Source organism: Salmo salar, chromosome 12 (assembly GCF_965601325.2).
Source record: "Salmo salar chromosome 12, fSalSal1, whole genome shotgun sequence".
In the NCBI taxonomy this organism is placed as follows: Eukaryota; Metazoa; Chordata; class Actinopteri; order Salmoniformes; family Salmonidae; genus Salmo; species Salmo salar.
Window position 1 is genome coordinate 99880989 of NC_138302.1, and position 27269 is coordinate 99908257.

General features: G+C 45.2%; 3 protein-coding genes across 8 annotated transcripts in view; all 3 read left to right on the forward strand.

The window, feature by feature from the left end:
* LOC106566212 (dedicator of cytokinesis protein 3) overlaps positions 1-9305 on the forward strand; it is a 401791-nt gene extending 392486 nt beyond the window's left edge. For all 6 annotated transcript variants that reach the window (XM_045691962.2, XM_082959510.1, XM_082959511.1 and 3 more), the window contains 2 exons: positions 1734-1819; positions 2443-9305. In XM_045691962.2, the coding sequence (XP_045547918.2) occupies positions 1734-1819; positions 2443-3075 (719 nt within the window). In that variant the 3' untranslated portion in view covers positions 3076-9305. The remainder of the gene's footprint in view (positions 1-1733; positions 1820-2442) is intronic.
* Positions 9306-11557: 2252 nt separating this feature from the next.
* On the forward strand, positions 11558-16919 carry LOC106566211 (mesencephalic astrocyte-derived neurotrophic factor). The gene is made up of 4 exons (XM_014134085.3): positions 11558-11762; positions 14110-14237; positions 14369-14510; positions 15958-16919. The coding sequence occupies exons 1-4, from the start codon at positions 11672-11674 to the stop codon at positions 16140-16142; spliced, it is 546 nt and encodes a 181-aa protein (XP_013989560.1). The 5' UTR covers positions 11558-11671; the 3' UTR covers positions 16143-16919.
* A 1372-nt stretch (positions 16920-18291) lies between these two features.
* Positions 18292-23976, forward strand: LOC106566210 (putative RNA-binding protein 15B). The gene has a single exon (XM_014134084.3). The coding sequence runs from the start codon at positions 18682-18684 to the stop codon at positions 21217-21219; it is 2538 nt and encodes an 845-aa protein (XP_013989559.3). The 5' UTR covers positions 18292-18681; the 3' UTR covers positions 21220-23976.
* Positions 23977-27269: the final 3293 nt, after the last annotated feature.

The window sequence follows — 27269 nt, forward strand, 5'->3', positions numbered from 1 at the left end:
TGGAAGGCCTCATAAATAGAAGGGAAATAACCAAACCAGCAGACACACTGCCCTCCATGGAATGAGTTGGACACCTGTGGTGTGAATGCTATGCACAACATCGAAAGTTATGTCAACGGCACAGTGTTTACCCCCCTCCACCACACCCCTGATCTTACCTGATCCCCCTCCACACCATCTTTAAAAATATATATATATTTAACCTTTATTTTACTAGGCAAGTCAGTTAAGAACAAAGTCTTATTTACAATGACAGCCTACCGGGGAACAGTGGGTTAACTGCCGTGTTCAGGGGCAGAACGACAGATTTTTACCTTGTCAGGTATTCAATCTAACAACCTTTCTGTTACTGGCCCAACGCTCTAACCACTAGGCTACCTGCCGCCCCAATCTACCCCAACCTGCCTTTCAACTAGAATTACTTATGTAGCCTAGTGTAGAGACCTGTTTATCCTTCTCCACATCTCTCTCGCTCCCCCTCTCTTTGTCTATGTATCTCTCTTTCTACTTCTCTCTCTTTCTCCGTCCCTCCCTCCCTCCCTCCCTCCCTCCCTCCATCTCTCTCTCTACTTTTCTCTCTCTCTACTTCACTCTCTCTCCCACCTCTCCTTCTCGCTCCCTCCCTCGCTCCCTCCCTCCCTCCCTCCCTCCATCTCTCTCTCTACTTTTCTCTCTCTCTACTTCACTCTCCCTCCCACCTCTCCTTCTCGCTCCCTCCCTCCCTCCCTCCCTCCCTCCCTCCCTCCCTCCCTCCCTCCCTCCCACCTCTCCTTCTCGCTCCCTCCCTCCCTCCCTCCCTCCCTCCCTCCCTCCCTCCCTCCCTCCCTCCCTCCCTCCCTCCCTCTCTCCCACCTCTCCTTCTCGCTCCCTCCCTCCCTCCCTCCCTCCCTCTCTCCCACCTCTCCTTCTCGCTCCCTCCCTCCCTCCCTCCCTCCATCCCTCTCTCCCTCCCTCCCTCCCTCCCTCCCTCCCTCCCTCCCTCCCTCCCTCCCTCCCTCCCTCCCTCCCTCCCTCCCTCCCTCCCTCCCTCTCTCCCTCCCTCCCTCCCTCCCTCCCTCCCTCCCTCCCTCCCTCTCTCCCTCTCTCCCTCCCTCCCTCCCTCCCTCCCTCCATCTCTCTCTCCCACCTCTCCTTCTCCCTCTCTCCCTCCCTCCCTCCCTCCCTCCATCTCTCTCTCTACTTTTCTCTCTCTCTACTTCACTCTCTCTCCCACCTCTCCTTCTCGCTCCCTCCCTCCCTCCCTCCCTCCCTCCCTCCCTCCCTCCCTCCCTCTCTCCCTCCCTCCCTCCCTCCCTCCCTCCCTCCCTCCCTCCCTCCCTCCCTCCCTCCCTCCCTCCCTCTCTCCCTCCCTCCCTCCCTCTCTCCCTCCCTCCCTCCCTCCATCTCTCTCTCCCACTTCTCCTTCTCCCTCTCTCCCTCCCTCCCTCCCTCCCTCCCTCCATCTCTCTCTCTACTTTTCTCTCTCTCTACTTCACTCTCTCTCCCACCTCTCCTTCTCGCTCCCTCCCTCCCTCCCTCCCTCCCTCCCTCCCTCCCTCCCTCCCTCCCTCCCTCCCTCCCTCCCTCCCTCCCTCCCTCCCACCTCTCCTTCTCGCTCCCTCCCTCCCTCCCTCCCTCCCTCCCTCCCTCCCTCCCTCCCTCCCACCTCTCCTTCTCGCTCCCTGGTTTAGTTCTGTGTGCTTCTCCAACCAACCCCATTTTGTTCTGTCCTGGTTGTGTGTCTCTTCCTATAGGACACTTCTCCATGCATTTTGATGCTTTCCACCACCAGAACAACGACCTCCCTCCAGCTCTCCCTGCGCGCTCCTCTTTACGAAAGGTACCCTCCCTGACCCGCCCTGGGCTAGAGTAGCCTACCATCCTTTTCTGATCTGATCTGTTCTGTGCATGTCTCCGTCTAGTGTCTCAGCCCTTCAGTATCAATGCCCAAGCATGGCCACTTGGTTGTAGCATATCGTATAACTACAAAGATGCCTATTGTTTACTGTGTGTTTTTGTGTAGGTTTATAAGTGTATGTATTGTAATGTATAACTGTGTTTTTATAATATTTGTCTTGCAGTTTGGCTGGCTTGTATTTGCTTTATATCTGTTCATAATCGTTTTCTTTTTGTTTTTAACGCCTCTTTTGTACCGCATATCTATGAGAATTAACCCATTGTACTGCTTATCTATGAGAATAACCCATTGTCCCGCTTATCTGAGAATAACCCATTGTACTGCTTATCTATGAGAATTAACCCATTGTACTGCTTATCTATGAGAATTAACCCATTGTACTGCTTATCTATGAGAATTAACCCATTGTCCCGCTTATCTATGAGAATAACCCATTGTCCCACTTATCTATGAGAATAACCCATTGTACCGCTTATCTGAGAATAACCCATTGTCCCGCTTATCTATGAGAATAACCCATTGTCCCGCTTGTTTCCCTCCAACAGTCACCCCTGCACCCTATACCTGCCTCGCCCACCAGTCCCCAGTCCCAGTCCCAGTCCCAGTCCGGCCTGGATGGCAGTAACTCCACCCTCTCTGGCAGCGCCTCCTCCGGCGTCTCTTCCTTGAGTGAGAGCAACTTGTTGGGCCAGTCCTGCTCCACCGAGCCCCCTGGAACAGCCAGCAGACACCCAGCAGGCACCCTGGACTCTATCTCCATCACCCCCAGCACGGTGCACTCTATCTGGGCTATAGACGGAGAAGACCTGGGAATGGACTCCCCCTCTAGTTCCTACCTGCCTGTCCGATACAGCGTCTCCGAGCCAGAGGTCCCGGATGTCTCCAAGCCCCTTCCCTGCCGTAGCCACTCCGCCCCTGGGTGGGTCACCCCGGTCATCACCCCTATTATCCCCATCCTCCCAGAGTCCCACGCCCTAAACATCCATAACCTTCCCCGCTACCATCAGGAGCCACCGCCCGCCCTGCCCCCCAAGCCCTACCTGAGAGAGGGGTGTATCCCTGAGGAAGGGTGTATTCTCGTGCCCAGGCCCATGCCACGCAAGATCTCTCAGCCTCTCACCACCTCTAAGGAAGAGCAGGCCAAGGTGGCGTGGGAGCACGCCATCACAGAGGAGTAAAGAGCAGGCCTGGGGTTTATTCAGTCAGTGATGTAAATCTTTGTGAATGTTTCAGATATAAATAGTGTGAATAGAGCTGACACCTGATTCCCCCCCCCCCCAATTCCATCTGACAGACAATCATATCTGTTCTACATTATATATTTCTATCTGAATGTTCTGTAACTTTATATCCTCCTGAACATGCCCATGGTTCAGAAATGGTTGAGGCCAGTGTTAGGGCCTGTCTCTCTGAGGGGCCAGTGTTAGGACCTGTCTCTCTGAGGGGCCAGTGTTAGGACCTGTCTCTCTGAGGGACCAGTGTTAGGGCCTGTCTCTCTGAGGGGCCAGTGTTAGGGCCTGTCTCTCTGAGGGGCCAAGGTTAGGGCCTGTCTCTCTGAGGGGCCAAGGTTAGGGCCTGGGTTAGGGCCTGTCTCTCTGAGGGGCCAGTGTTAGGGCCTGTCTCTCTGAAGAGCCAGTGTTAGGGCCTGTCTCTCTGAGGGGCCAGTGTTAGGGCCTGTCTCTCTGAGGGGCCAGTGTTAGGGCCTGTCTCTCTGAGGGGCCAGTGTTAGGGCCTGTCTCTCTGAGGGGCCAGTGTTAGGGCCTGTCTCTCTGAGGGGCCAGTGTTAGGACCTGTCTCTCTGAGGGGCCAGTGTTAGGGCCTGTCTCTCTGAGGGGCCAGTGTTAGGACCTGTCTCTCTGAGGGGCCAGTGTTAGGGCCTGTCTCTCTGAGGGGCCAGTGTTAGGACCTGTCTCTCTGAGGGGCCAGTGTTAGGACCTGTCTCTCTGAGGGGCCAGTGTTAGGACCTGTCTCTCTGAGGGGCCAGTGTTAGGGCCTGTCTCTCTGAGGGGCCAGTGTTAGGACCTGTCTCTCTGAGGGGCCAGTGTTAGGACCTGTCTCTCTGAGGGGCCAGTGTTAGGACCTGTCTCTCTGAGGGGCCAGTGATATAGAGGGGAATGGTAAAAAATGATCCCCCTCCTTCCACTTCATTCCTTCTCACAGAGTATCCTATTTTGGTATTGACGAATGCTAGCTGTGATCTAATTGTACACATCTAAACGTGTTTGTTTGCAAATGCATCTTTGGAATGATAAGTCTTTTCCATTTTCGATTGCTTATTCTTTCAAACTCCTGTAAAAAAAAAAAAAGTATATTGATTGTCCTTTCTATGAATTGTGTCACTAACTCACACCAATGATGGGAACTACCTTTTAGAAAACATATCATTCTGTAAAAGTATTTCTTCTTTTATTGATAGTTCAGGTCCACATGCAGGGAGCTAATGGATTGTGAACCACACATTTAACCAGACATTTAATTAATGAATTGAATTAAACTGAAGCAAACCTCAGTAGAGTAAAAAAAAAAAACCTGTTTGATTATGACCTCTATTTTCAATTTTTAATTTTTTTTATAGACAAGTTGCACTTTAGCAACTTAATAATAAACATTACTTATTATTTATTAATAATATGATAATAACATTATTATTACATTATTTAATAAATGTTAAAAACACATTTGATTCTATTCACACTTAGACATTTATATATATATATATATATATATATATCTTCATTTTTATATATATATGAAGATGGGTTAAGTGAAGTCTCGGGTTTTATTAGGGTATGGAGGGGGGGGAGGGGAGGAGTTTGGAGAGATGATGATTGTTATTGAGGTCAGGTGATCTTAACATTACGGTTGTTTGTTATTTCCTGTAAGCGATGCATATTACTAACTGACCGTACTTTTTGTAGTGTTGATGTAACGCTGATACACTCAGCGATGCAACTGGCTTTTACTGAGAAAAATAAAAATGGTGGGGGTGGGAGACAATAGTTTGATGAATAGAGAGAGACGGAGGGGGGGGGGGGGGTTACGAACTAATACAAAACGTCAGGTCACATACTCCTTAACACTTCCTCTTACTCTGTCACAACTTCCTGTGGCACTGCTCTTCCTCGACAGACAGACAGACAGTCAGAGGCTTAAATACCGTGGTAAGGCTTCATTACACAGTAGTCGTATTTTATTGCCGTGTGCTACCTGCCACAGCCAGATCAGCCAGCCACTATAAAGAGTTGATTAGGACATAACAGTCTGAAGGCTGGTGAATAGATATCCCGTTTTAAACGGCTGCTCTTGCCCTATATAAGGGGTCTGTTGGTTTATTATTAAGGTCAGTTTCCCATTCAGTTGGCAGCATATTACACACTACAGTACAAAGAAAAGGCAATATTTTTTTAGAGATGAAACCTGCCAGTTTATTGTTATGTGTAGTTATAGTTATATTAATATTAGATTATTTATAAATGAATCCCTATATCCTGGATTGACTGAGGAGAATTGATGACTTGATAATGACTTGACGATGACTTGATTACGATGTGATAATGACTTGATAATGACTCAATGATGACGCGATGATGACTCGATAATGACGTGCCAATGTATTGATAATGACTTGATAATGACTCAACAATGACTTGATGATGACTCGATAATGGCTTGATGACTTGACGATGACTCGATTATGATGTGATAATGACTTGATGATGACTCGATAATGGCTTGATGACTTGACGATGACTCGATTATGATGTGATAATGACTTGATAATGACTCGATTATGATGTGATAATGACTTGATGATGACTCGATAATGGCTTGATAATGACTTGATAATGACTCAACAATGACTTGATGATGACTCGATAATGGCTTGATAATGAATTGACGATGACTTGACGACGACTCGATAATGCCGCGACAATGGCGTGATAATGACACGATAATGGCTTGACGATGACGACATAGAAACATAATAATGTGCTAGACTAAGACAAGGGCATTGAAAGTCACTGTAGCTGCTTGGTGATGTGCACAAGTGGAATGACACATTTTAGATGGCTGATATTTATAGACAAATGAATATTAACTATTATAATATTATGTGATTTTTGTTTTAGTTTTTCCCTTTTTATTTGGTACTTTTTATGTGTGCATGTTCATTCAGTGAAATAACACACTGGGTACAGGATGTCAATTCAACGTCTATTCAAATCAAATTGTATTGGGTCGCATACACATATTTAGCAGATGTTATTTTGGGTGTAGCGAAATGCTTGTGTTCGGAGCTCCAACAGTGCAGTAGCATCTAACAATACACAACAAACCAATATGTACACAGTGGGAAATGATAATACCATGGCTAGTACCGCCCATTGGACAACCAAGGAGCAGAGGGGTCAGAGAGAGAGAGAGAGAGAGAGAGAGAGAGAAAGAGAAGGGACTGTGACCTAAAGACATCATTGTTTCTAGTCATTTATACTTATTGACTATTCAGCCCTGATCACAATGTACAGATTATTCCACTTTTTGATTTCTGTAAGCGTCCTCCACCCTGCCTCCAATTACTATCTCTTGTATCTACCTAAGTGAACTGATCTGCCTTGTTACAACACTGCTGGTGCTTCACAGTCCCAGATCCTGGATCAGATGCTGCTGCTCATCTCACTCCTTGCTTCTTTCAGCTTGTTGTCCAGGTGTTGTGTTGTGGATGTCTCTCTCTCTCTCTGTCTCTCTCTCGCTCTCTCTCTCTCTCTCTCTGCATACAGTAGACCTACACTCTTTTGTTTGGGATAGTTTTCTCATGTCCTCCTGTTGTCATGTCCTCCTGTTGTCATGTCCTCATGTCCTCCTGTTGTCATGTCCTCATGTCCTCCTGTTGTCATGTCCTCATGTCCTCTTGTTGTCATGTCCTCATGTCCTCTTGTTGTCATGTTCTCCTGTTGTCATGTCCTCATGTCCTCCTGTTGTCATGTCCTCCTGTTGTCATGTCCTCATGTCCTCCTGTTGTCATGTCCTCATGTCCTCCTGTTGTCATGTCCTCCTGTTGTCATGTCCTCATGTCCTCCTGTTGTCATGTCCTCATGTCCTCCTGTTGTCATGTCCTCATGTCCTCCTGTTGTCATGTCCTCATGTCCTCCTGTTGTCATGTCCTCCTGTTCTCATGTTCTCCTGTTGTCATGTTCTCATGTTCTCATGTTCTCCTGTTGTCATGTTCTCATGTTCTCATGTTCTCCTGTTGTCATGTTGTCATGTTGTCATGTCCTCCTGTTGTCATGTCCTCATGTCCTCCTGTTGTCATGTCCTCATGTCCTCCTGTTGTCATGTCCTCCTGTTCTCATGTCCTCCTGTTGTCATGTCCTCCTGTTCTCATGTTCTCCTGTTGTCATGTTCTCATGTTCTCATGTTCTCCTGTTGTCATGTTCTCATGTTCTCCTGTTGTCATGTTGTCATGTTCTCATGTTCTCCTGTTGTCATGTTCTCATGTTCTCCTGTTGTCATGTTGTCATGTTCTCCTGTTGTCATGTCCTCATGTTGTCATGTTCTCCTGTTGTCATGTTCTCCTGTTGTCATGTTCTCCTGCTGTCATGTTCTCCTGTTGTCATGTTCTCCTGTTGTCATGTTCTCCTGTTGTCATGTTCTCCTGTTGTCATGTCCTCCTGCTGTCATGTTCTCCTGTTGTCATGTTGTCATGTCCTCCTGTTGTCATGTCCTCCTGTTGTCATGTCCTCATGTCCTCCTGCTGTCATGTTCTCCTGTTGTCATGTCCTCATGTCCTCCTGCTGTCATGTCCTCCTGTTGTCATGTCCTCATGTCCTCCTGTTGTCCTGTTGTCATGTCCTCATGTCCTCCTGCTGTCATGTTCTCCTGTTGTCATGTCCTCCTGTTGTCACGTTCTCCTGTTGTCATGTTCTCCTGTTGTCATGTTCTCCTGTCCTCATGTCCTCCTGTTGTCATGTTCTCCTGTTGTCATGTCCTCCTGTTGTCATGTTGTCATGTTCTCCTGCTGTCATGTTCTCCTGTTGTCATGTTCTCCTGTTGTCATGTTCTCCTGTTGTCATGTTGTCATGTTCTCCTGTTGTCATGTTCTCCTGTTGTCATGTTGTCATGTTCTCCTGTTGTCATGTTGTCATGTTCTCCTGTTGTCATGTCCTCATGTTGTCATGTTCTCCTGTTGTCATGTTGTCATGTTCTCCTGTTGTCATGTTCTCCTGTTGTCATGTTCTCCTGTTGTCATGTTGTCATGTTCTCCTGTTGTCATGTTGTCATGTTCTCCTGTTGTCATGTCCTCATGTTGTCATGTTCTCCTGCTGTCATGTGCTCCTGTTGTCATGTTGTCATGTTCTCCTGTTCTCATGTTCTGCTGTTGTCATGTTCTCATGTCCTCCAGCTGTCATGTTCTCATGTCCTCCAGCTCTCATTGTAGATTCTATCATGTATATTTCCTCTTTCTCAGAAGGGACATGGCTACAATCAGTATTTACTTGTCTCAGTAATGGGGTATACAGTAGGCGCATGTCTCCTAATGAAGAATGACTTTTATTTTTAAATGAATCGACTGAATTTAATTTATTTTCTAATGCTTCTGTGTAGCTGATGTATTCCATATATAACAATGCCATACATAAGATGATATTGTGTATTTATTAACCCCCCTGTATAACACACTCAAAACAATGTCCCACTACTACTGTCCGTCTAGGTTGTTTTGTGTCCGTTATGTGGTGATTGTACTCTTTGTGATGATGGAAGGGAGGGAGGGTTAAAAGAACATGAACCTAGGTTATTCACTGGTTGTGAGAGAGGGAGGGACTCAGACAGAGAGACAGACACCGTCAGCTGGCTCCTTTCCAGGTTCATACAAGCAGAGGGGTTAATCAGCCCCCTCACATGGTCAGCAAAGAGGTGCTCTCACACCCTCTCTCCCTCCCTCCCTCCCGTCCTCCCTCCCTCCCTCCCTCCCTGCCTCCCTCCCCTGCAGGTTCACCATTTTACCTCCAGGCCTGCTGCCACTCCTAATCTACTGCCACTAATCCTAATTTCTAAGTGTAAGAGTGTTAATATAGTCACTAGTGGTAGCGTGCGTAATGTATTTGATTAGATAGTGTGTCCTCCACAGATGGTAGAAGCCAGTGTAATACCATTAGTTTGTTTTAATTAGCAACTATATCTCTATGAGCAATGTTGCTGAAATAGCAGGAATTCCCCCTCATGTTTTCCATGTAACTTTTCATTTAATTTTAAAAAATTATTTTACATACTCATGAATAGCATGCTTTCAGAGCCAAAAATATATGAAGGAACATGTTTATGCGTATGACCTATGACCTATGCAAAACCTCCCAATTTATTTGATTTCTACAAATGGCGGTACAAATGTGGGGGGGGGGGGGGGGGGGGGGGGGGGGTTACAAAACAGTTTTGAAATCATTACAGTTATTTTTCCCCAGACCACCTCGTCAGGCTCTTCTCTCTCTCTCTCTTCTGTAAGTAGTTATGACGACGCTGTGGATTCATAAGGTTAAAAGGGGCCATGTATAGATTGTGATTATTAATTGTCTGCCTTGTACTTTCTGATGTAAATGTGTTTTTAAAACCTAAAAAAAAAAAAAAACATTGACAAACATACTAAAATATTTTGACTTTTTTCATTATGCTTCATTATTTTGTGAATTTTTCCATCAAAGATCAGACAAATCTGGACAGTCGGCTACTCTTACGGCATACGAAAACCTTTTGAATTACTCCAAAAGTAATTTATTGTATATATTGTGTTAGCATGAATCAACAGTGATGTGGATTGTAGATGTAAATACAACACGTTTTTTTCCTGTGATGTGGAATTCATTTATTATTAATAATAATGCTAAACATTAAAGATCTTGTTTTATTGGCTCATTGATGTTTCAACTGGTCATTATTTATTAGCAGTGATGAGGGATGAGAAAACAGTGAACTATATGTAATTATCGTAGAATAAGGTCATTTCTAAAAGTAACTTGAAATTTTATATATCTAGGCAAGTCAGTTAAGATTAAATTCTTATTTACAAGGACGGCCTACCACGGCCAAACCCAGACGATGCTGGGCCAATTGTGCGCCGCCCTATGGGACTCCCAATCACGTCCAGATGTGATACAGCCAAGATAAAAACCAGGGACTGGAGTGACTCCTCTTGCACTGAGATGCAGTGTCTTAGACCACTGCGCCACTCGGGAGCCCAATGCAAAGTATTGGATAGTAGGCCTACTATGAAGAAAGCGGAAAGCGGTTGCCTGTGATCAAACCAACATCCTGTAGCTAAAATTGGCCAGAGGACACCATGTATTACTTTCTATTCTCTAGTAAATATTCTGTAAATCAAACTAATTAGCCAAGTAATTAACCAGTTTTGTTGTTGTTTTTGTTTATCATTTTCCTTGTTGGACATAAAAGACTAATAAACACCAGGAAATCAGCTCCAAGTCATTTTAATTTTTTCGAAAATCTGTTCAAGTATTCCCATGCATACAGTACATTCGGGAAAGTATTCAGACCCCTTGACTTTTTCCACGTTTTGTTACATTACAGCCTTATTCTAAAAGCGATTAAATAGTTTTTTCCCCCTCATCAATCTACACACAATACCAAATAATGACAAAGCAAAAACAGGTTTTTAGACATTTGTGCACAAAATAATTTCACATTTACATTTACATTTGTATTCAGACTCTTTACTCAGTACTTTGTTGAAGCAGCTTTGGCAGTGATTGGTGCCTGGTTTCCTCCAGATGTGACGCTTGACATTCAGGCCAATCTTGGTTTCATCAGACCAGAGAATCTTGTTTCTCCTGGTCTCAGAGTCCTTTATGTGCCATTTGGCAAACTCCAAGCGGGCTGTCATGTGCCTTTTACTGAGGAGTGGCTTCCGTCTGGCCACTCTACATAAATCACAAAGGCCTGATTGGTGTGCTGCAGAGATGGTTGTCCTTCTGGAAGGTTCTCCCATCTCCACAGAGGAATTCTTGCTTCTCGCGTTTTCCCTTTGTCATTATGGGGTATTGTGGGTAGATTTTTTATAATCAATTTTAGAATAAGGCTGTAATGTAACAAAATGTGGTAAAGGTCAAGGGGTCTGAATATTTTCTGAATGCACTGTAAATAGATACATTATATATGATCGTATCCCAATGTATTTAAGGTTTGAAATCATTTTCTTTTTGTCAAATACTATCTGTTTGGGCTTCTTGAGGTCAATTTGCAGTGTAATTATTTGTAATTATGTTCAGGCAGCCCGACCATCCGCTCAAGAAAAAAATCGGCAAGTGGCTGATAATATAGTTGGGGACCCTGTAATAAAAGTATAGAAAGTAGTATACTTATACTTAAATGTATAGCTATTGACACAGACAGCGCGGTATAGAGCACTGTGTCTCTGTTCAACGCCAGATGTTTCCATCTGAACTGTTTTGATATGACCGTAAAGTAAAGGTAACGTAATATACAGAGCTCTAATCCAATCGAATGACGCCAACTGGACGACGTCCCCAGAATGAAGACCATCTGTCCAATCAGAGAAAAGTGCATCGCGGTACCCCCGGGGAACGAACCAATCGCGTTCTAGAGACTGAAATGAGAGCCAATTGAAAGCCTTTTCGTAGGGTTGACGTGTTCATCAGGAAGCTTGGCAGACCGGTGTCGACTCTAGCTGTTCATGTTTTGTATTGTAACGTTTAGCTAGGTACATCTAGCTAAACTAGATTAAATTAGCTATTTAATCGTAAAATGTTGTGTTTGACTAGTTTGTCGGTCGCCCTCGCAGCGCTGGCTTTGGTACCGAGCATTAGCGACGCTTTGAAAGATGGGGATTGTGAAGGTGGGTTGGTTTGTCTCATATTTATCACTGTCGCTATGGATATAGCTAACTAGCTAACTAGCTAGTTAGTCGTAGTTAAGTTTTATGGCAATCTACAATTCTATGCGTTGTCATTGGCAATGATTCTTAGCCAAATAGCCTAGACGTTGGCTAGCTGGCTAGCTATAATTCAATACATTTGAAATGTCTTTCAAAGCTCTCCTAAATATATGTTTGTTCGCAGATAAGTATTGTAGCTGGCTGTGTCTCGCTAACTAGTACCTGTCAATTGCTCATTAGGACATTGCCTTGTACCCCAGCTGGGTCAGATATTGCCTGTGGTTTCTGTTGGTGAGGTAATATGCTCCCATGTCAAGCTATTGTTTCTCTGTTAGATGGGATAGCTGATACTTGACTGTGAATTGTTCAGGTTTATCCAGGGCGGTGGTTCCCAATCTTTTTATAGTCCCGTACCCCTTCAAACACCCAACCTCCAGCTGCGTACCCCCTCTAGCACCAGGGTCAGCACACTCTCAAATGTTTTTTTTTTGTTGCCATCATTGTAAGCCTGCCACACACACACACACTATATGATACAATTATTAAACATAAGAATGAGTGAGTTTGTCACAACCCGGCTCGTGGGAAGTGACAGAGGTCTTATAGATCTAGGGCACAAATAATAATATAATAATAATCAATAAGTTTGCTCTTTATTTAACCATCTTACATATACAACCTTATTTGTATATTGAAAATGGTGAATAACTCACCACAGGTTAATGAGAAGGGTGTACTTGAAAGGATGCACATAACTCTGCAATGTTGGGTTGTATTGGAGAGAGTCTGTCTTAAATCATCTTCCACACACAGTCTGTGCCTGTATTTAGTTTTCATGCTAGTGAGGGCCGAGAATCCACTCTCACATAGGGACGTGGTTACAAAGGGCATCAGTGTCATAACAGTGTGATTTGCCAAGGCAGGATACTCTGAGCGCAGCCCAATACAGAAATCTGGCAGTGGCTTCTGATTAAATACAATTTTCACAGAACCGCTTGTTGCAATTTTGATGAGGCTCTCTTGTTCAGTTATCGGTAAATGGACTGGAGGCAGGGCATGAAAGGGATAACGAATCCTGTTGTTTGTGTCGTCCGTTTGGGGAAAGTACCTGTGTAATTCAGCACCCAACTCACTCAGATGCTTCGCTATATCACATTGGACATTGTCTGTAAGCTTGAGTTCATTTGCACACAAAAAAATCATACAATGATGGAAAGACCTGTGTGTTGTCCTTGTTAATGCAGACAGAGAAGAGCTCCAACTTCTTAATCATAGCCTCAATTTTGTCCCGCACATTGAACATAGTTGTGGAGAGTCCCTGTAATCCTATATTCAGATCATTTCAGGCGATATAAAAAAAACATCACCCAGATAGGCCAGTCGTGTGAGAAACTCGTCATCATGCAAGCTGTCAGCCAAGTGAACTTTAAGCTCATCTCTCAATTGAAAAAATTGTAAATACTTTGCCCCTTGATAACCAGCGCACTTCTGTATGTTGTAAAAGTGTTACATGGTTGCTGCCAACATCATTGAATAGTGCAGACAATACATGAGAGTTCAGGGGCCTTGCTTTAACAAAGTTAACCATTTACACTGTAGTGTCCAAAACGTCTTTCAAGTTGTCAGGCATTCCCTTGGCAGCAAGAGCCTCTCGGTGGATGCTGCAGTGGACCCAGGTGGCGTCGGGAGCAACTGCTTGCACGTGCGTTACCACTCCACTATGTCTCCCTGTCATGGCTTTTGCGCCATCAGTACAGACACCAACATGAGCAGCAGCTACGTTTGGCTACATATGGACCGTTAGTGGAATTCCCGCGAGAGAGTAACGGTTAATGTGATTGGATGTTAATTATTTGACTAGGCTACCTGTATTTGACATTGTGTTGTTATTTTGCTGTGTTGTGTTGTTATTTCGCTGAACACTAGATGGTTTAATTTTATTTTTGGCAGTCAAATGAGGCTACTCTGGCGGGGAGAAAAAACTCACCCAAATGTACAGCCCCGTTGGGAAAATATAAATGGACTGTTTGAGAATGTGAAGAGAATTTTTTGGGGGGGGTATTTAAAAAAAAAAAAAAAAATGTAAATCACATTTTTATTTGGCGTGCCCCCGATGGCATTGCGCATACCCCAGTTTGGGAATACCATTTTTTTTTTATTTTTTTTTTGTATACCATCAGATTAGTAAAATGTTATATTACTAAAGTGTATAGAGTAATGCATTCATTGCAAGTCATGCCATGTTTGTATAATCCTAACATCCTAATGTAATGATGATCATTCCTTGTTTTGTGTTGTTTCCTCCCAGTGTGTGTGAGCTTCCTGGGAAGGTTATACCAGTCATTGCAGGACAACGACGTTAAATTCACCAGCACAGACATCGAGAAGGCCCTCGTCGAAACCTGCAAAGATGCCAAGGGCAAGGAAAACCGCTTTGTAAGTGATTTTAGGCTAATGTTTTAGTTTTAATGTATGTCTAGTCGATAAGTAGTTACATTGTGTCCTATCCAGATTATCCACTGAATTTGTTGATTCATTGCTATTCTTTTCTTCCTTCTGTACCCTAGTGTTACTACATTGGTGGAACAAATGACGCAGCCACCAAAATTCTCAATGAGATCTCCAAGCCCCTGAGCTACCACACACCAGTGGACAAGATCTGTGAGAAACTAAAGAAGAAGGACAGTCAGATCTGCGAACTGAAATACGGTAAGGAAACAAACCCATCTCAGATGACTTGCTATGCAGTTATTTGTAAGTTAAATCAATACTACAGTACCGAACCACACTTAAGTTGTTTAACATAATGATGTAGAAGATAGACTGTGTACCATACAGAGTATGTTAGCATCCCTCAATTCCATGTCTCTGACAGCTAAACCCCGCTTAAGTCTCAATTTCAAAAACAAATTTGTCCCTTATTTGTTCCCATAGTTTATCTTCTTTCACGTGGGACTCATCACAATGCTTATCACAATAAATACTTTTTTTTACAACTGTCATAATACCACTACATGCTGACCACACCGGTCGCGTGCGCTGCAAATATAAATGTATACATGCATGCATGTTATTGTCATTACACCCACACTGCCTCAGCGAGCGTCTGCGTGGCCAGGCGCTAGTTCTATATGTGACACTCAACGCGCTGCAAATCCTGCCTCTCCCATCTCCTCATTGGTGTTTAGGAGTATATACCCACGTGAGTGATTGAAAGATGATCTGACGTCCACACTCCAGTCGTTGTAGTAATGCACCGTAAAGTTGGTTGCCAAATGCCATATAAAGTCCAAAGAAGTAAAAAAAAAATAATAATAAGCCTGAGGAAGGAGAAGAGATGATGAGAAAGGAATTGGGTTTATCGTTTTATCTGTGGATTCATTGTTGGAGTAGAGGACCTTGTGCATTTCAGGTAAAATAACAACCCAATGTTTATATCCCAGGACAAATTAGCTAGCAACAGCAAGCTAGCTAGATAAATTGGCATAAATATTTAATGCTTTTCGACCTGTCCCCAAATTAATATAATTGGTTCAGAGTTTTGTTGTTGTTGATATTTTAACCTGCGTGTCCTGATTTGCTTCTGGTGTGGGTCAACAAAATCAAAGTGCCCACGATGGCACGCTCGTGTCCAGTTTGGTCAGCTTGTTAGATAATTGTTTGTGGATCATGCTTAGTCAAAAACGACATTGTACAATGTAGGCCTGTGTGCTATTTCCAACCCCCTTCTGGCATATTACAAGTTATTTACATACACAAACACAGGTGAGGACTGATTTTTCCATCTCATCACCATACCTGGCTGTCTATTATTGCCTCACAGTGAAATTTGACCTCTTCCTGAAACGTGAACAGACTCTGCATTCTACTGTTTATCATACGGCATAGAATGCAGAGTCTCGTGTAACCTTTTTATAGTGAACGTCTTTTGATATCAGCACCTGCTAAGAGACAATTTAATATTTGTATGTAACGTGTGTGTGCTTTCTTAACAGAAGCCTATAGCTTCATTCCTTCATCTCGAATCCTCTACCACTCAGACACTTGGTCAACACTCCTGAACCCCCCTCCTTGTAATTAGTCAGTTAAACCACTGAAAAGCTAGCAGGATCTGTTTTTAAAGATGGAATCTTCACCTTCTCTCCTCGCTCTGCAGACAAACAGCTGGACCTGAGCACGGTGGATCTGAAGAAGCTGAAGGTGAAGGACTTGAAGAAAATCCTGGAGGAGTGGGGAGAGTCGTGTAAAGGTTGTGCCGAGAAGTCCGACTTCATCCGCAAGATCAACGAACTCATGCCCAAGTACGCACCCAACGCAGCTAAAGCACGGAGGGAACTGTAACCAGAGGGAGAGGGGGATGCAGACCTGGGATTGTATTCAGTGTCTCAAAGTAGAAATGCTGATCTAGGATCATTAAAAAAAATATATAAAGTTTGATCATAATGAGTAAGACTCTGTATCAAGCATCTCGAGTAGGAGCGTTGATTTTAGGATCAGGTCTCTCCCCCCCCCCCCCCCCCCCCATCCATGTCATTTTATTCTTTGTGATCTAAATGCCAATTTATAATCCTAGATCAGCACTCCTACTCTGAGACACTTTGTCTGAATACCAAATTGCACCCTAGTCCCTATATAGTGCACTACCTTTGACCAGAGCCCTGTGGGGAGTATGGTGCCATTTGGGATGTTGCCTTTGTTTAAATAGGTTCTGGGGAAGGTGCTTTGGTGGTCCTGAGAGGGTATTTTGTGGTGGGTAATGTTCGCTGTGCGGTATATGAACCACCTGTCAGTCTGTACATGACCTTAGTTTCTTTTTCTTTTTTTTTAAGGGATATACTTTTTTTTTTAATTTGTCTTAATTAATAACGGTATAATCAAATATAACAGGTGTGGACAAGCTCCTATGCAGAAGGTCCTAGACAGTGGGTGTAGTAAGACACCTGATTCTACTAATCATCAAATCGAGACCTTGATTTATACCCTCTACAAATAAGCTTGGCCACCCCTGAAATATATTTTTTAAGAGAAGATAAAACTATTGAAATGTGCTTTTCTTTCACACAACCGTACATATTTATTACAACTGTTCTGTACTTTTTCATTAAAATATGAAAACAAGGTGTCGGAAGTCATGGCGTTTTTAATAATAAATGCTTGTAGCATAATCACACGTGGTCATAAATATCTAACTTGGCTTGAGTGTTTTATTCTGAACAAAACATAATTGCAACATGTAGTAAAAGATCCCAGAAATTATCCATACGCATCAAAAAGCTTATTTCTTTCAAGTTTTCTGCACAAATTTGTTTACATCCCTGTTAGTCAACTTTTCTCCTTTGCCAAGATAATCCATCCACCTGACAGGTGTGGCCATATCAAGAAGCTGATTTAAACAACATGATCATTACACAGTTGCACCTTGTGCCGGGGACAATAAAAGGCTTCTCCAAATGTGCAGTTTTGTCACACAATACAATGCCACAGATGTCTCAAGTTTTGAGGGAGCGTGCAATTTGCCATGCTGACTGCAGAAATGTCCACCAGAGCTGTTACCAGAATTCAATGTTCATTTCTCTTATCATAAGCCGCCTCCGTTTTTAGAGAATTTGGCAGTCTGTCCAACTGGCCTCACAACCACTGACCACGTCTGGTGTTGTGTGGGTGAGCGGTTTGCTAATGTCAGTGTTGTGAGCAGAGTGCCCCATGGTGGGGTTATGGTATGAACAGGCATAACCTACGGACAACGAACACAATTGCATTTTATTGATGGCAATTTGAATGCACAAAAATAATACCTTGAGATTGTGCAGGCCAATTTTTTTTAAACATTTTTTTAAGGTATCTTTGACCAACAGATGCATATCTGTATTCCCAGAAATGTGAAATCCATAGATTAGGGCCTAATGAATTTATTTCAATCGACTGATTTCCTCATATGAACTGTAATTCAGTAAAATCAATGAAATTGTTGCATGTTGAAGTTATATTTTAGTTCAGTATAATTCAAAATGCATGTGAAACATTTTCTATTCAACATTTGTTATTTCTCATTTCCATAGCACATATTATACAAGTTCCTGATCTCGTTTCCTTTTCTAATTTCCTGATCTAGTTTCCTGATCTAGTTTCCTGATCTCATTTCCTGATCTCGTTTCCTGATCTCGTTTCCTGATCTAGTTTCCTGATCTCATTTCCTGATCTCGTTTCCTGATCTCGTTTCCTGATCTAATTTCCTGATCTAGTTTCCTGATCTAGTTTCCTGATCTCGTTTCCTGATCTAGTTTCCTGATCTAGTTTCCTGATCTCGTTTCCTGATCTAGTTTCCTGATCTCATTTCCTTTTCTAATTTCCTTTTCTAATTTCCTGATCTAGTTTCCTGATCTAGTTTCCTGATCTCATTTCCTGATCTCGTTTCCTTTTCTAGTTTCCTTTTCTCAGTTTCCTGATCTCATTTCCTGATCTCATTTCCTGATCTCATTTCCTGATCTCATTTTCCTTTTCTAGTTTCCTTATCTAATTTCCTTATCTCATTTCCTGATCTGATTGGCTTAGCAATATCTGCGTGTGACATGACGTCGCTAGCCCTGCGGCTACGTCGCCTCAAACCCCTCCCATTGGCGGAACGTGTACGTTCCTTTTGTCCAAGATGGCGGAGTTGACACAGGTTCACTGATTCTAATATGTTTTTAAACGCGTTTATCCTTTATTTTTTTATTTCGGAATACATGCAAAGTCTTAACGTCGCCAACATTAGTTACAAGTTACTAACGTTCCCCCCAAAAGTGAGGAATTTGCTTCCAGATCGGATTTTTTTCCCCTGCAGACACTGACTGAAAGACTGGCTAGCTAGTTAGCGAAAAAGTTTGGGCATCGTTTAAAAATGAAGCGACAGGCCGGAAGGGACTCCAGTCCCAGTAGGACTTTAGTGAAACGAATACGGGAAAGAGAGCGGGACCGGGACGGGGTACGGAGAGAGGACCTGCCGCCCCCACCACTTGCTTTACTGCTCGCTGAAAGCGGGAGGCAACATGCTCGGAGTAGGAGCAGGGAACGAGAGAAGACACGGCTCCGGGAGGAACGTGGAGGCACCGGAGATCCACTTCACCACCGACAACAACACCACGACCTCGGTCTCATCGGCCGACCCCCTCTCCGGACTACAGCCGTCCTGCCTAAAGGCAAAGCGGCAGCCGAACTACTGGGCCTCCGGGGGGGAGCGGGGGGGACTCTGGAATATAAATCGTTGCTCATTAGTAATATTGGCTCGGTGCTTTCTGACGAACACGTTGAAGACGGACTGTTTCACGAGTTTAAAAAGTTTGGGGACGTTAGTGTGAAACTATCCCACACCCCAGAACTAGGCCGAGTCGCCTACGTCAATTTCAGGCACCCGGAGGACGCTAAAGAGGCCAGGCATGCCAAAACCAGGTTAGTACTGTATGACCGTCCACTCAAAGTAGAGCCCATGTACGTCCGGCGGCGCAGCTGCACGCCACCGGATATGGGCTATGTCCCCATCCATAACGCCCCATATCCCTCTTATAGACAGAGGTCCCTGTCCCCCTGCGCTGGAGTTAGTAGTATCAGAGATATCCGACCAAGACATTACCATTTAGAGGGACTGGGACTGAGCAGAGAGAGGGAGAGGATCTTAGATTACTACGGGATGTTAGACGAGAGGGGACGGCCATACGGGCTGCCTGTACTTGAGCACGATGACATAAAACCTGAGGATGATGCGAGGGCGTGCAGGAACCTGTTCATCGGCAACCTGGATCACAACGTCACCGAGGGCGAGCTGAGGAGAGGCTTCGATAAGTACGGCGTCATCGAGGAAGTTGTGATTAAACGACCGGCGCGCGGTCAGGGGGGAGCCTACGCTTTCCTCAAGTTCCAGAACTTAGACATGGCTCACAGGGCTAAGATAACCATGCAGGGGCGCGTGATTGGCGGGAACCCAGTGAAAATAGGCTACGGTAAGGCCAACCCTACCACCAGACTCTGGGTAGGCGGGCTGGGACCCAGTAATTCCCTGGCAGCCCTGGCCAGAGAGTTTGACCGTTTTGGAAGCATCCGGAACATACACTATGTGAAAGGGGATAGTTTTGCCTACATTCAGTATGAGAGCCTAGATGCCTCCCAGGCTGCATGCACTCAGATGAGAGGGTTCCCTCTGGGAGGCCCAGAGAGGAGGCTGAGGGTAGACTTTGCCAAGGCTGAGGAGCCCCTGCCTCGTAGCTACCCAACAGGATACCAGCCCCCTGTGCCCCTGCCTGCCCACCTGGACCTGCTGAGGCATCGCGACCGTAGCCTGGAGAGAGAGCTACGCGCCCGGGACCGCTCGCCTCCCTCCCACGCTCTGTTCACCCAGCGGGAGAGAGAGAGAGCTATGCTGGACAGGGGGGACAGAGAGTTCACCTCTCCAACAAATAGTCTGGAGCGCAGGGGGAGTGAAGCATTTGGGGGGTCTCGTGGTAGCCGAGGACCCCGGGCAGCCCGGAGCCGAAGCAGAGAGCGCTGGCTGAAGGAGAGGGACGCAGAGCGGGCTGTGGTGGAGAGACGCAGACGCAGGTCCCTCTCCCTTGACGGACCCTCTCAGGAGAAGGAGAGAGGAGGAGCAGGGCCAGCTTCTCCAGAGGACAGCCCAGACAGAGCCAGGGTCCGGGCCCCAGATTCTACCACTGAGCCCAGGGGACAGAGCCCTGACAGCAGCCGCCACTCCAACGAGGACCGGGTCGGCCAGGACGGCCACGAGCCATCCTCCAGCCGGGACCGCCACAAGAAGACTGGCGGGGACAGAGAGAAGGACCGTGACCGGAACCACCGGGCGAGCGACACACACCACACCTCCGACACGCTTAGTAAAAACCCCAGAACACCCAGCACGTTGTCGGAGTGTGCTACCACCCTCACCAAAGCCTGGCACGGCCACTTCACCCTGAAGAACTCCTGCTTCCCCACTAACATGCACCTGCTAGAGGGAGGTTCCGGGTTCTTCCACTCTGTCATGAAGGACCACCAGGCCAAGGGGAAACTGACCCAGCTGAAGATCGCCCAGCGACTGAGGATGGATCAGACCAGGCTGAACGAGGTCACCCGGAGGATCAAACATGGTGGCTCCGAGGGTTACGCTGTTCTCCTGGCCCTCCAGGGCCCCGTCGACCGCGAGGCCCCTCCACCTGAACCAGGCCTACAGATCAGACTCCTCCGTCACCTGGTTACCTACCTGAGGAACAAGGAGGCTGCAGGAGTGATCAGTCTACCTGTAGGTGGGGCTAAAGAGGGGGGAAAGGGAGGCATGCTGTATGCTTTCCCCCCATGTGATTTCTCCCAGCAGTTCCTCCAGAGTGCTCACAGGACTTTGGGGAATCTGGATGAAGAACACCTCGTGGTTGTTATTGTAAATGACTCTGCCTGACTAACTTAAGACAGAAGACGTTTATGGTGTTGGCTGTCAATGTTATTCCACCCACGTTAACAACAGACAGCTGTCCGTAGGGCTGGGGATTACCAGGGACCTCACCATACTTAGATGCCGATATGTATTGTGATTCTCACGATTCTATTTGTATTGTGATTCGATAACTGTGATTTCATTGCGATTCGATGTTCCAAACATATTGCTCACCGTATGTCTGCTGCAGAGGGACGAGAGAGAGAAAGAGAGAGAGCCAGGAGAAAATGAGTTTTGATCAGTCATGGAAATCAAAGTGCTAAAAACAAATTGACTCCCAATTTAAAAAGAAGATGGAGAACAAGTTATGAAGGAAAAATACTGGAGTTGTTTGTGCAGGTACAGCCAACGAGCACTTAAATAATATTGAGATATTGTCAAAATGATACGGTATGTCGTCAGATAATATCCCAATATGTAACTAAAACACAAGTGGTGTTGGTGGCTATCAGTCTCTATGGTGGTGTTGGTGGCTATCAGTCTCTATGGTGGTGTTGGTGGCTATCAGTCTCTATGGTGGTGTTGGTGGCTATCAGTCTCTATGGGGGTGTTGGTGGCTATCAGTCTCTATGGGGGTGTTGGTGGCTATCAGTCTCTATGGGGGTGTTGGTGGCTATCAGTCTCTATGGTGGTGTTGGTGGCTATCAGTCTCTATGGGGGTGTTGGTGGCTATCAGTCTCTATGGGGGTGTTGGTGGCTATCAGTCTCTATGGTGGTGTTGGTGGCTATCAGTCTCTATGGGGGTGTTGGTGGCTATCAGTCTCTATGGGGGTGTTGGTGGCTATCAGTCTCTATGGTGGTGTTGGTGGCTATCAGTCTCTATGGTGGTGTTGGTGGCTATCAGTCTCTATGGGGGTGTTGGTGGCTATCAGTCTCTATGGTGGTGTTGGTGGCTATCAGTCTCTATGGTGGTGTTGGTGGCTATCAGTCTCTATGGGGGTGTTGGTGGCTATCAGTCTCTATGGGGGTGTTGGTGGCTATCAGTCTCTATGGGGGTGTTGGTGGCTATCAGTCTCTATGGGGGTGTTGGTGGCTATCAGTCTCTATGGGGGTGTTGGTGGCTATCAGTCTCTATGGTGGTGTTGGTGGCTATCAGTCTCTATGGTGGTGTTGGTGGCTATCAGTCTATGGTGGTGTTGGTGGCTATCAGTCTCTATGGGGGTGTTGGTGGCTATCAGTCTCTATGGGGGTGTGGTGGCTATCAGTCTCTATGGGGGTGTTGGTGGATATCAGTCTCTATGGGGGTGTTGGTGGCTATCAGTCTCTATGGTGGTGTTGGTGGCTATCAGTCTCTATGGGGGTGTTGGTGGCTATCAGTCTCTATGGGGGTGTTGGTGGCTATCAGTCTCTATGGTGGTGTTGGTGGATATCAGTCTCTATGGGGGTGTTGGTGGCTATCAGTCTCTATGGTGGTGTTGGTGGCTATCAGTCTCTATGGGGGTGTTGGTGGCTATCAGTCTCTATGGTGGTGTTGGTGGCTATCAGTCTCTATGGGGGTGTTGGTGGCTATCAGTCTCTATGGGGGTGTTGGTGGCTATCAGTCTCTATGGGGGTGTTGGTGGCTATCAGTCTCTATGGTGGTGTTGGTGGCTATCAGTCTCTATGGGGGTGTTGGTGGCTATCAGTCTCTATGGTGGTGTTGGTGGCTATCAGTCTCTATGGTGGTGTTGGTGGCTATCAGTCTCTATGGGGGTGTTGGTGGCTATCAGTCTCTATGGGGGTGTTGGTGGCTATCAGTCTCTATGGGGGTGTTGGTGGCTATCAGTCTCTATGGGGGTGTTGGTGGCTATCAGTCTCTATGGGGGTGTTGGTGGCTATCATTCTCTATGGTGGTGTTATAGGGACTGAGTGGCTATGATCTTCTATGACACTTCTGATCCCTCTGTTGGGGGGGTTACCCCCCCCCCCCCCCACCACATGGTGGGCTTGGCCCCCTTCCAGACTGTCTGTGTCTGTATAGGGGGCCACACACTGAAGCCACCCTAGTGTGTCTGTATAGGGGGCCACACACTGAAGCCCCTAGTGTGTCTGTATAGGGGGCCACACACTGAAGCCACCCTAGTGTGTCTGTATAGGGGGCCACACACTGAAGCCACCCTAGTGTGTCTGTATAGGGGGCCACACACTGAAGCCACCCTAGTGTGTCTGTATAGGGGGCCACACACTGAAGCCACCCTAGTGTGTCTGTATAGGGGGCCACACACTGAAGCCACCCTAGTGTGTCTGTATAGGGGGCCACACACTGAAGCCACCCTAGTGTGTCTGTATAGGGGGCCACACACTGAAGCCACCCTAGAGGACATGAATGCCTAGCTGTCTGTCAGTGTCGCTACTTCAATGTACAAACGGAGACAGAGCTGTCTCTCCAAGCATGGGAACATGTCTCTCTCCAAGCATGGGAACATGTCCTCTCCAAGCATGGGAACATGTCTCTCCAAGCATGGGAACATGTCTCTCTCCAAGCATGGGAACATGTCTCTCTCCAAGCATGGGAACATGTCTCTCTCCAAGCATGGGAACATGTCTCTCTCCAAGCATGGGAACATGTCTCTCTCCAAGCATGGGAACATGTCTCTCTCCAAGCATGGGAACATGTCTCTCTCCAAGCATGGGAACATGTCTCTCTCCAAACATGGGAACATGTCTATCTCCAAGCATGGGAACATGTCTCTCTCCAAGCATGGGAACATGTGTCTCTCCAAGCATGGGAACATGTGTCTCTCCAAGCATGGGAACAGCCCTCCGCTGGGCGTCTCTCCAAGCATGGGAACATGTCTCTCTCCAAGCATGGGAACATGTCTCTCTCCAAGCATGGGAACATGTCTCTCTCCAAGCATGGGAACATGTCTCTCTCCAAGCATGGGAACATGTCTCTCTCCAAGCATGGGAACATGTCTCTCTCCAAGCATGGGAACATGTCTCTCTCCAAGCATGGGAACATGTCTCTCTCCAAGCATGGGAACATGTCTCTCTCCAAGCATGGGAACATGTCTCTCTCCAAGCATGGGAACATGTCTCTCTCCAAGCATGGGAACATGTCTCTCTCCAAGCATGGGAACATGCTCTCTCCAAGCATGGGAACATGTCTCTCTCCAAACATGGGAACATGTGTCTCTCCAAGCATGGGAACATGTCTCTCTCCAAGCATGGGAACATGTCTCTCTCCAAGCATGGGAACATGTGTCTCTCCAAGCATGGGAACATGTGTCTCTCCAAGCATGGGAACATGTCTCTCTCCAAGCATGGGAACATGTCTCTCTCCAAGCATGGGAACATGTCTCTCTCCAAGCATGGGAACATGTCTCTCTCCAAGCATGGGAACATGTCTCTCTCCAAGCATGGGAACATGTCTCTCTCCAAGCATGGGAACATGTCTCTCTCCAAGCATGGGAACATGTCTCTCTCCAAGCATGGGAACATGTCTCTCTCCAAGCATGGGAACATGTGACTCTTGAGACAGACTTTAGGAGGTCGGGCCGAATAGTCGGACAGACATGATTTGTATGTAGTCTCGTGCATTAGTGAAACACTACCAGTGTAACAGAAACACCATGGCCTATTTATTGCCTTAACTTACCTCATTTGCACTCACTGTATATAGACTTTTTGTTTTCTTTTGTTCTACTGTATTATTGACTGTATGTTAGTTTATTCCATGTGTAACTCTGTGTTGTATTGTGTCGAATTGCTTTGCTTTATCTTGACCAGGTCGCAGTTGTAAATGAGAACTTGTTCTCAACTAACCTACCTGGTTAAACAAATAAAATACTAGTGAGTGTGGGATTGTTGTTCATACAAACTGTTGTATATATTTTGAATGGAATTGACCAGTGCAGTATATCTACAGGCTACTTCCACAGCAGTAGTATAATTCATATGATGATTGTTTGCATGTTATTTGTTATTTTTCTTTGTTTTTAATTGAACCATTCCTGAAGTTCCATGTTTGTCTTGTTGTTGAGAATGGTGTGCTCTAATTGGCTGTTGCATGCAGAAGGTTGTTTTCTCCAGATTCTACCCTGCGGCTGGTGTTCAACTTCCACTGTCGTCTACGAGTTGATTTGAAACCGTTGTTGTTTTTAAATACTGTTTCAGCTCACAGATAGTATTTCTTAATAGTTCTGTCTTTGATCCTAATGTGATATTGTGACGTTCATGACTGGTATGTTTAGCCATTTAAAAAAAACGTTTAATACACTATCCACCTTACAATGTACTGAGTGAGCCTGTAGCCTATTTGCATATGATTTTGAACTCTTTAGTCTGATTTGCTGTAAGGCAGAATAGATTGAATCTACCTCTACAATTATTTCAGTAATTCGTTTTTTTTTTTATCACAAACATACAATGCAAATGAAACCCACCCCCTGGTCTTTGTTGAAGTCAGGATATTATTATTACAATTTATTATTATTATTATTATTATTACAATTTATTGTGTCTCCCAGGAGTTTCTTTGAGCAGAAAGTGTCGCGACACTAAAAATACACATTTATTTTTGAATTTGATTTTACCAGTCGATGTGCATTGAATGTTTTTTGTTTTTCCAAACATTTTGACTCACTGGTATTTTATATTACTGTGATCTTTAGAGAAAACACCATTGCAAAGCCTGTCTGTTTTAAATGATCATTATGGTCATTTTAATATAGATTTGAAGAAAGAGAACCATCACCTGAAATAATGGAACAGGAAGTCGAATGGTTTTAAGGGAAATTGTCTCTGCGTCCCAAATGGCACCCTATTCCTTACATAGTGCACTACTTTAGACCACAGCCCTATGGCACCCTATTCCCTACATAGTGCACTACTTTAGACCACAGCCCTATGGCACCCTATTCCCTACATAGTGCACTACTTTAGACCACAGCCCTATGGCACCCTATTCCCTACATAGTGCACTACTTTAGACCACAGCCCTATGGCACCCTATTCCCTACATAGTGCACTACTTTAGACCACAGCCCTATGGCACCCTATTCCCTACATAGTGCACTACTTTAGACCACAGCCCTATGGAACCCTATTCCCTACATAGTGCACTACTTTAGACCAGAGCCCTATAGAACCCTATTCCCTATATAGTGCACTACTTTAGACCAGAGCCCTATAGAACCCTATTCCCTATATAGTGCACTACTTGTTTTGGGTAGAGCCCTGGTCAGAAGTAGTGTACTGTGTAGAGGATAGGGTGCTATTTTTAGGATGCATCCTTTGTCACTACTTGACGTGAAACTGGTGTTAGAATCTACTGCCGTGTGAAGTTACTTTAAACTGGTGTTAGAATCTACTGCCGTGTGAAGTTACTTTAAACTGGTGTTAGAATCTACTGCCGTGTGAAGTTACTTTAAACTGGTGTTAGAATCTACTGCCCGTGTGAAGTTACTTTAAACTGGTGTTAGAATCTACTGCCGTGTGAAGTTACTTTAAACTGGTGTTAGAATCTACTGCCGTGTGAAGTTACTTTAAACCACCAATAGAGAATGAGAAGTATGGTTTGTTTATTATTCTGTCATGTGTGATACTAACCAATCACATCACAGTGAGGAGTGTATATACCGGTAACTACATCAGTCAGATGTGTTAACTTACTCAACATGCCAGTCCCATTGTGTTTTCTCTGTTTCAACATGTATGCCGTATGAAAATGAAATTAAACGTTTTATTGCTCTTGTTTTAAAAATATATTTTTGTATGTATTTTTTTATTTATTTGCACTTGATGGGATAATTCATGTCTAATTGTTGTAAAGGCCTAACAGTAAAAAATAGAGTGTGTTTGTGCGTTAATCTCAAAGGAACAAATCTAGTTTTATGTCCTCCCATCTTTTCTAATGTAACTAGAGTGCAAGTAGTCTGAGCGGGAAACCGTGGACCTCTTGTCTTTTTCACAAGTCTGTTTATGACACTAGGTGGCAGTGTTACCCAGGAAATTGAACATTGGGTAATGTTACCCAGGGTGCCAATTGATTCCCCACTGGAGAATAAAGTGTCATACACTCTGGGATTTTATTT

What these genes read in the sequence shown, in the direction of transcription:
- LOC106566211 (XM_014134085.3), top strand. Translation starts at nt 11,672, where the DNA reads ATGTTGTGTTTGACTAGTTTGTCGGTCGCCCTCGCAGCGCTGGCTTTG. An exon ending in GAAAGATGGGGATTGTGAAG is followed by an intron (nt 11,763 to 14,109) that starts GTGGGTTGGTTT and finishes GTTTCCTCCCAG; the next exon opens with TGTGTGTGAGCTTCCTGGGA. An exon ending in AGGGCAAGGAAAACCGCTTT is followed by an intron (nt 14,238 to 14,368) that starts GTAAGTGATTTT and finishes TCTGTACCCTAG; the next exon opens with TGTTACTACATTGGTGGAAC.
- LOC106566210 (XM_014134084.3), top strand. Translation starts at nt 18,682, where the DNA reads ATGAAGCGACAGGCCGGAAGGGACTCCAGTCCCAGTAGGACTTTAGTG.